The sequence below is a fragment of the Pavona decussata genome, unplaced genomic scaffold (genome assembly GCF_977016875.1).
Source record: "Pavona decussata unplaced genomic scaffold, jaPavDecu1.1 SCAFFOLD_3, whole genome shotgun sequence".
NCBI lineage: Eukaryota > Metazoa > Cnidaria > Anthozoa > Scleractinia > Agariciidae > Pavona > Pavona decussata.
Genome location: NW_028145427.1, coordinates 1,832,501 through 1,842,416, shown reverse-complemented (window position 1 = coordinate 1,842,416; position 9,916 = coordinate 1,832,501). Strand labels below are relative to the sequence as shown.

Sequence of the window (9,916 nt, the reverse complement as noted above, 5' to 3'; positions counted from 1 at the left end):
CATTACATTAGCAAAATGAAAACAACCTTTCTGGTTTTCTCATAAAACCGAGATAAGGGGATGCGACACTGATCTTTCCTAAATTAGCCAATGACATCAAAGAGACCAAATGATTTGTTCACAGTTTAGCGATCATATGTCTCGGTCAGCTGGCCAAGAAGAGGTGTCTGTTTACATTACAATCAAAGATCTGTCTAGCTGAGCTGAATAGCTGTTCACGAAATCATGGCTTCCTCGCGAGGAATGAAACCGTTCGTCACTAAATTTCACGGCAAAGCTCAGCTTACATCGACGGAGTTTATGGCCGTTTTCAGGAAATACGACAAAGATGGTAAGTCGTGTATATATCCCTTTTACTCTTGCATAAATTCTTGCAGCTGCATGCAGGGAGATCGTTTCGAATTCGTTTAGCAGATCTCCACCGCATAAACGCCGCTTTCTTTTCTCCAAGGCTTCGCTTGATAGTTGTTAATATGGCCGTAACTACGAAGAACTTTTACATCAACTTTAACCCAAGTTTTAAACGACGAAAATGATTCGAACAAATCCACTTAATGTCGGTTTAAATCAATGACAGGGGAACGATATTGAATCGGGCAGAACACACGAAATATAAACTTCTCGTATTTTTTTAAGGGACATATGAACTTTTCTGTAAAAACATAGGAAGAAAATAAGGATCTATATTTAAAAAAAGCATCGTACAAAATAACACCAAGAAATCAAGTAAACAATGAACTACTCAACCTTAAAATCTTGCTTCATTTACGATCGAATGCAGTGAATACTGGCGTTGCAAAATTTGCATATGTCACAATACAGGTGATGGAAAACGGGTGTTCTCCTTGGAATAATTTTAAACTTTTGTCGCTTCTTAAGTATTAAAATAAAATATTTTTATCCAGTTTCAACCAATATTTTGCGCAATAAATGAAACCTTTAATACTCCTTTCGAGGGCGTTCGATTCGTTCGCAATATAAGCTTAATTTTAAGGAATAAAATGACTGCACCGCAGATTTGTTGTCTATATATATATCATCTGCTAAGTTTTAGGCGAGGTTAATTTCTCCAGCAGCTTTATCAAGTGTTGATAGTTTTGTTTAACGTTGTTTAGGCAATGGCTACATAGAAGCGAGGGAGTTGGATCCTTTCCTACAAGAACTTTTCGAAGCTAGATATCATGTAAGTAAAATATTTAAAATAGCCAAGTTTAAATCAATTTTAATTTTGAGCCATCGGTTATAAATCATTACAATGCTACAAATAATTATTATTCGTAATTTTCGAATCGATAGAAGATGCAGCATTTATGAGGCACAAAAACCTGTACCGATGGAGGGTTCCCGACCGCAAAAACAGTTTAGAATAATAACTAGTACGTGTTTAGCATATATTATTCGTACCGGCCGATATTTTAAGCCCAAGACAAATGTATTCAAATAATTATAATCTCCATATTGTTTGGCGTGGAGAACAATGTAAGGCTTTTAGCATGGAAACGTTTAGTACATTGGAAGCGTTTGAGTTTACATCATGAATATAAAAAAGCGAATTGAATCACTCAAAGAAGACGCCTTTGTTTAAAATAATTCATTGTTGAATTGTCTGTGTAGGTGGGTAGATAATTTTAACAAGTGGAGTCAGATAATAATAATAATATTGAAAACAAAGCAAACAGCTCGGGATACAAGCCTTCAAAATATTGACATTCTGAACAAACAGTTTTCTTGGGGAGGATTTTAGTGTTTTGTTTTTGCTTTCTTCCTTTTTTTCTGCCTATTTTATTGGTGTTTTCTTTTTCTTTCTTTCATTCGGTCTATCTGTCTGTCTTTCTTTCTGTCTTTCTTTCTTTCAAAAGAAAGACGAAAATAAAAATAACGATGATGATGATGATGATGATGCTGATAAAATACTAAATGACACGAACAAGAAGAAGAAAAAGATGGCAGTTTCTACGTGTTAAGTTTCTGCTCATATTGTTAATTGAAGCCTTTTTATAGCCATTATCCCCGAAATTTTGAGAAAATAAAGCGTCAAAATTTATTGCAAATACAGTTTTTCAAAGTCTGTCTTGATGACATCATTATCCAGTACCTAAAAACCTTTGGTTCACGGCGTAAAAGGCTTGAACGGTGAACTAATTCAACTATGTATTTCTTGTACGAATAATTAGTTTTTATCATATTCCTGTAATTTTTATTTTCCTTTCCGTTATTTTCTTCTCGCCACAGGGTTTGGCCCATGACAAGGTGAAAGAGATGAGGGAGCTTATTTTAGAGAGATACGACAAAAACTTTGACGGACGCCTGGAAATTGATGAGGTATATTAATAGTTGTTGCCTTGTTTTCTCGTTTTTGTTGTTGTTCCTTTTGCCTTTTGAGTTGATTTCGTTAAATAATAAAGATAATGATAATGATAACGATAATGATAATAATAACAATGTGTCGAAGCACATTTAGCCCTTTTCCATGCGGTGCTAATTGGGAACAGTATAAAGTAGTGAAAAGACGATACAAACTGAACAGTGACAATTGTTAACATAGTATGTATTTACATAGCGTTAAGTCTTGGATTTGAAAACGAGGTTACCGTGAAACAAATCCAAGTGGTCAGAGCGGGGCCGCGCTGCCTACCTTGGTTTCTTTGTCTTTTCCTGTTTTCTCTTCGTTTGTAGTTTCTTTTTTCTTGTTAACCTTTTTGTTTGTTTGTCTTTTTTTTATTTATTTTTTTTTTTGTAAAATACAAAGAGTATTATCATACACAAGTAAACAAGTACTGGTTAATAACAGTCATTTAAATGGTCACAGTTGAAGATTCATTCCCAGACTCAAACGTTAGAAACATCTCAGTTATTACAGTATAATCCACAGAAAAATGCCGATGGCTGTTTTTAATTTGAATGGCAGCATTTTAATGGATTTTCATTCACGGAGACGAAGGTAAAACCCTCTCGTACATGAATCAACCAATCAATCAATAAACAAACAAAATGGAATAGTAAAGCCCATACATTGAGATGTCATTCACAGAATGAAACGCTAGACTGGCGGACCACAATTGTACGTCAAGGTTTGATGAACTGACTTTGAAAAGGTACAAATAATCTTAACTTGTTTTTATTATTATTATTATTATTATTATTATTATTATTATTATTATTATTATTATTATTATTTATTTGCAGTTGGCACATATACTACCAACAGAACAGAATTTCCTTCTTCAATTCCACCGAGAATCTAAAATCTCTAGCGTCGATTTTATGAAGGTAAGGTGCATGCTGATAAGTAATCATTGAGAATGGCTTCGCAACGGCTAAGTTTAGTGTTTCAACTGTGTCTCAATGGTCAAGCGGTCAGCTTCTCGAAACCTTCTTACCCCCCCCCCCCCCCCTCCCCCTCCTCTCATTGTTTCTTCAGTCTACTGATTTTTTTTTTTTAAAAAAGACGATTGTTAAAAAACAGTACTTTGGATACAACTTAACTTAGGACTGAAGCCTTCATGAATCTGACCCTTGATTTTCAACGCAAACGTTTTTTTAGTAAAACGTGGAGTTTATAGTGACCTACGCGTTGAGCTTAACAGCCTCTCTCGGCGCGCGTAGTACATTCATTTAAAATTTAAGACCATAATTTCATGCAATTTTTAATTTCAGATATGGAATCATTACGATGTTTACCGAGAAGGTTATCTGGAGAAAAAGCAATTAAGGGTTGGTATTAAAGTATCCGCTAAGCGAAGTGGCTTTCCAGTAGCAGACATTCAGATATGATAAAAAAGCGTCAACCTATTTTAAGAAAAATGTGCATTTAGTGCATGCGTTTTATGCACCTCTGATTGCGAGATACGATGAAGTACCAGCGTCACTAGTTACATGGTCGCAAGGCTAGATGCACAATATAACTGAATATCTTTTGACTTTGAATTCTCTATAGCGTTAAAAAGTTTAGTCTGGGGCAAATTAGTTGGAAGTTGATCGACCCAAAGCTTTGACAACGAGCGCGTGCGTGATCTTAATCCCCCTATTGTGATTGCAGGGTTTCTTTAAAGATTTGTTAACGGTTAATAACCCACACGTCAGTCCACAAAGAGTTGAAGAGTTTGTCAATGGAGCAGTAAGTAGTATCTGATACAACTGAATCTCGCAAATAAATAAATAGATAAATAAATAAAAAATAAATAAATAAATAAATAAATAAATAAATAAATAAATAAAACATCGTCACCAAACGAACCTCGTTTATTTCGGACATTTCACTTGCCCTCAGGAAGAGCAAAATTCGTACTTTGTAGCACGGCTACCTCAATAAGAGAGGTCCGTTTTAAAGAAATATTCATATATTATAAAGGTGGCCCATTCTATATAACATCTGTTTTCTCGCGTGACGGCCATTTTCTGCCGTCATTGTCAATACGCAGACAGTTGGTGCGAGATCCATATTAACCAACAAACTTTCCTATTCACATGAACTGTCAATATTTTGTTTGTTTTTTAAGAGGAAAAGCAAAAATTTCTGATGGGAAAATCTCGTCAATATTAAACCACTTGTTGACGGTGAAACTGCTCCTTTTCCATCTGAAAACATTTGGAAACTTTCTTCAATTTCAAGTGTATGGGCAATTAATTTTTAAGGTCATTTAAACACTGCGGTAAAATCGTTTACACTCCTTTTCTTCTTTATTATTTTTCTTTTGTCAACAGATTTCGGATACGAAACGCACTCGTGCTGTAAGGGAAAAAATGAATCGTTAAATAAAAATAAATTAAATCAAGAAAACTAAAGTAAATTATTATGAGTTACAGAAAAAAAGGCTTTTAACAATGATTCCCTGTTTCTAGCTTGAATCATTTGACAAGAACGATGACGGAGAAATAGAATTATCTGAAATGGCAAAGTGAGTATCACATTCTACTTTTTCTGTTATACTTTTTATCAGGAAAACAAAAGCTAGCGCTTACAAGAAATAACATTTTACATAACATATGAAGGCAAGGCATTTTTCTAAGCAATGCCGTTGTAGTTTTCATTTCCTTAAATAATACCGTTGTACCACAGCCTTAGGGAACAAAAGGTGCAAATAGCATGTTGAAGTAAAGGTGATACCGATAGTGGAGCCAACGTTTGTATTGGATCGGTATTGGAAGCGACATCGCAATAGGAATCGGTTCAAGAATCAGAATCGGATCGATATCGGAATTTGGAACTGAAATCCAAACTCAATTAGTGTTCTAAACATTAATTTGACATCAGTAGAGTAGTCATGTGAAAAGTTACCATAACACACTCGTAACCTGACTGGGTAGAGTTAATTGTTAACAAGACAAAGAAAAAACCTTTTCAGACTCATACAATTATATTGAATAATGGAATTTGACTAAACTAACTGGAATTTTCTGTCGTTTAAAAGAGTTTGTTTGCAAAATCACTTGCTCAGTTTAAGTTTTGCCGGCCATATTAAGAAAACGCATGTTGTAAGAAAGCCAATACTTAACGCGTGAATAAATAAACAGACAACGCCGTGTTGCACAAATCTCAGCCTTGTCGTTTAAACAGATAATTCCATGAGGGGTCTTTTAGTCCTTTTAGATAAATACCCCTTATAATATTTGAAATATTTCTTTAAGTGTTTTTCCCTAGTTCCTTGAAACCATGGAATTACGTAAACATATAGCTTTTAAAGTCACCTTCTGCACAGTTTTCTCAATTTCTTGGACTGAAGGATGACTTATTTTCTCGTCATGTACAGACTTTTGCCGGTGGAAGAGAATTTCCTCTCGACATTCCAGGTAAAAGGATTCGTTTCTTACCATTAGTTCGGTTTTCGATCCATTTCGTTGAGCTCTGTAGCTTTACATTTGTTTTCTTTCCTAAATTAGATCAGACAAAACTTAACAAGAACTGAATTCGAGAAAATATGGTATCACTATGATCAGGTATGTGAGCCGGCTTTGAGCTTTACGTGTTACAGTCACTTCTGTGTGTCTTGAGGCTCCTCTAACACTTTCTCTTCGCCCAAACGAATAAAAAGTACCGGGAAGGGAAACGTTTATTATTTAATCCTGTCTAGACTGGACTTTTTTTCGTCTGCTGTAGCCTTCGTAAGAAGCGTTTCCGGTTTTTTTTTTTTTCGCTTTTTCACCGGGCGGAGATTGGAACGAGAGCGAAACACACGGAGGAGACTCCTCTCTCCTCCCCCCCCCCCCCCTCCCCTTTCTCCCCCGTCCTCCTCCACCCCCTCCTAGGGTTAAGGTTGGTCCCCAAGTATCGTGGGAGATCAGTATAATGTCCCTGTTATTACTGAGGAGGCATTTGCCAGCAAGGCTCATATTCCTTGCAATCGATCGTCGACGGTCGTGTGGAAAACAAACGGCGATCTCTAAAACAGGGAACGGGGAACGGAGGAATGGGGAATGGGGAACGGGGAACGGGGAATCTCTAAAATAGGGAATCTCTAAAAGGGGGAATCTCTAAAATAGGGAATCTCTAAAAGGGGGAATCTCTAAAATAGGGAATCTTTAAAAGGGGGAATCTCTAAAAGGGGGAATCTCTTAAATAGGGAATCTTTAAAAGGGGGAATCTCTAAAAAAGGGAATCTCTAAAAGGGGGAATCTCTAAAATAGGGAATCTCTAAAAGGGGGAATCTCTAAAATAGGGAATCTCTAAAAGGGGGAATGTACTTAGTAGCTTTTTTACAACCACTGTTTCGGCCGGCTTTTTTGTTGTCTGATACTGGGTAATAAACACCGCGCCAAATGAGCCTTGACCAATTACTTCCTGGCTCGTAATCTCGTCCCAGCTAAATTTTGGTAGCCCATCAAACGCCTCCAGCTTTTTTCTTTTGCTGGCAAACGCCATTGGAAACTTGAAATTGTTATCCATGTTGACCTGAAGCCATCGAGTTATAAAAAGGTCGACCGAAGGTCGGGATGACATGCCTTATCTTGACACGTTCTTGCAGCCATTTCCCGCCATTTGGTACTACTTTGAGAGAATTTGTCTTTTTGGTATAACAAAGCAGACGCTATTAAACCTTATATTCTCATTACTAGTCTTATTAATTACGCCATGAAACGTAACCAGCGAGACACAATGAAAACATCTTTAGCATTTGGGTGGCTTCTGGCCTACGTCAGACATGTCTTTATTATCCCCGCGAGGAAAACATACCTCTGGTACCTGGGTGATAGCATCATAGATAAGGTGAATTTTTCCTTGACCGGTGAAACCTTTTTTTTCTTGAAAAACATTGATGACGTTTGTCGCCACTTACGAAAGGTACAAAAGGAAATTGGTTAGTTTTACACATAAGAAAGGGCTTTTTTATTGGACATCATTGTAAGGCCATTAGGGCTGATGGATCAATCGTAACACAAACAACGCGAATTTCACAATTTGCATTTTTGAACTGATCACTAGATAAGCTTTTTGCAGGCGTCCAGACGTCTGTCTAGTCCAGTTATGTCTAGTCCGTTGTGCAGTAAGATGCTGTAGAAAATTCGATTTCTCTCTCTCTGTATGTGGCCCCTTGGTATCGATTGGCATAAATTTTTTAGACCACCCCGACAACAGTTTATTTTTATCTTATATATCTAGTAATTATGACAACAACTGTCAATAATATTATTGGTTGTTGGCAAATGCTGTAAATGCGAAAGGTCTCTATGGAAAAATTGCACTTCTAAAAAGTTCATAGATTTATCCAGTTTGTTGATAGATTCTCCCGTTTAGAGATTCCCCTTTTTTGAGATTTCCCATTTTAGAGATTCCCCCTTTTAGAGATTCCCTGTTTTAGAGATTCCCCCTTTTAAAGATTCCCTATTTTAGAGATTTCCCCTTTTAGAGATTCCCTATTTTAGAGATTCCCCCGTTTAGCTATTCCCCCCTGGGGCGGATCCAGGATTTGAGGAAGGGGGGTTCGGATAAACGACCGCCGAAGGCGGTAGCCCCTAGGGGGGTCCGGGGGCATGCTCCCCCGGAAAATTTGTTAATTTTAGGGCCTCTGAAATGCGATTTCCAGCGTTTTCAGGGGCAATTTGAAGTGGTTTAATTGCTCTAAAGTCACCCCATTTTTGTGCTAACTACAGTAGTTTAAAGGATGGATTTTCTTAACACTGACAATAATCGAGACGGATAAACATTTTAAATTCATTCAAATTAAAATTCATGATTCCTCAAAAATGGGATCAGCCAGCAACATTCTGCGGGGTTGCTGTTCAGCAAATTTCTGGTCAACAGCATCATAATCCACGGGTTTCTTGTGGTGAATATTCATGAGGGCCAAGCCAGATAATCTTTCTGTCGTCATGGTGGTCCGCAGGTAGCCTTTAACCAGCTTTAAGGTACTGTTTGCCCGTTCGCTGTCAGCTGAAGTCACTGGAATAGTGCATGCAATGCGCAGCAAACAGTGGATTTTGGTGAAAATGTCTGCATCATTTTCAAAAGATATATTTATTAGCTGAGTTGGTTCACTTTTTTTAACCACCCGTTTTTTTATACGTTTTTACGTTCAGTTTAGGGGGTTCGACCGAACCACCCGAACCACCCCTAGATCCGCCCCAGCCCCCTTTTAGAGATTCCCTATTTTAGAGATTCCCCGTTCCCCGTTCCGCATTCCTCCGTTCCCCGTTCCCTGTTTTAGAGATAGCCGAAAACAAACCTTAACGGACATTGCTTTAGTGTGCTGCGCTGGCACAGACATCGAGGACCAATTCCTTCACAGGATGGGGACAAAGTATTCGAATTCACGCAAGATTAGATATTGTTGTTTTGAACGAGGTATGTTGTAACTGAAGAGGTTACATTGGTTTTAGACCTCGTGCATTGACGTAATGCTGTAAATGTTTAATCCAGTTTAACTGGTTATTTACACAGGATCACAATGGAAGCATAGGCGGTTCGGAGCTTGATGCTCTTATACGAGACTTGTACCTCAAGAATAACAGCGTAGGTATCACGAATACCACCAACTAAAGCGGTTTTAAAACAAGCCCCCCCCCCCCCCCCCCCCATCCCCCAAAAAAGGAATTACTCAACAACAAACGCAAACGGCGCAAGGAAGCAATCAGAACTCCAGGCAAATACGTGTAACCGGCGCCAAGCCGGCGCCAAGTGCGGATCGGTTTTGGTCTGATTGGTTGAGAAATTGGCGCGAATTTTGTCAACCAATCCCAGAGGATAACAAATTACTTTAGACACTCAATTAAAAACCGCTATATAACCTATATCCATGCTAGGATAATACACCCGCCATGCAACTCGGAGTGTGCATGCACTCCTATAACACAGGAGGTCTTCTGTTCGGACCGACTTCGCCATTTCGAAAGGAGGTCTGGAACCAACAAACAATCCAAAAATAAAAATCAGTAATTAGAGGAATGGGACATTTTCGAATTGGTTTTTACAAAACAAGAAAAGGAACTAGACTTTGAACAAAAACTTTTTGAAACTAAGATGAAATTCCAGACAGAATTACAGACCGCAAAGAAACAAGCCGAAGAGGAAAACAAGTTTACAGCCAGCGGATCTGCGTCAGGTCATGTTCCCCCTGCGAAATTACCGAAGCTCAATATTTCGCGTTTCGATGGAACTTACGAAGATTGGCCCAGGTTCTGGAACCAATTCGTTGAGATCATCGACAAAACATCAATGGCTGGTGTCACTAAATTTGCCTATTTGAAGTCCTTCCTGGACCCGAAGGTGAAAAAGTCGATCGAGGGTTTACCGTTCTCTAACGAAGGCTACAACAGAGCCAAGTCCGTTTTGCTGGATAAACATGGGAAGGATTCAGAAATTATCAAAGCCTACACGCAAATGATTTTTGACCTGCCAATCATCCCGGACCAGAATGTCGCCAGGATTCACGAATTTAGTGACAAGCTAACTTTCTCCGTTCAGTCCTTGCAAACAATGGGG

General features: G+C 38.1%; 1 protein-coding gene across 1 annotated transcript in view; it reads left to right on the top strand.

Moving 5' to 3' along the window:
* Positions 1–9,916, top strand: part of LOC146489830 (calretinin-like) — a 16,890-nt gene continuing 6,974 nt past the window's right edge. The window contains exons 1-10 of the mRNA XM_085102995.1: positions 1–331; positions 1,116–1,183; positions 2,233–2,322; positions 3,187–3,270; positions 3,658–3,714; positions 4,040–4,117; positions 4,843–4,898; positions 5,751–5,790; positions 5,881–5,937; positions 8,876–8,947. Of these exons, the coding sequence (XP_084959121.1) occupies positions 226–331; positions 1,116–1,183; positions 2,233–2,322; positions 3,187–3,270; positions 3,658–3,714; positions 4,040–4,117; positions 4,843–4,898; positions 5,751–5,790; positions 5,881–5,937; positions 8,876–8,947 (708 nt within the window). The 5' untranslated portion in view covers positions 1–225. The remainder of the gene's footprint in view (positions 332–1,115; positions 1,184–2,232; positions 2,323–3,186; positions 3,271–3,657; positions 3,715–4,039; positions 4,118–4,842; positions 4,899–5,750; positions 5,791–5,880; positions 5,938–8,875; positions 8,948–9,916) is intronic.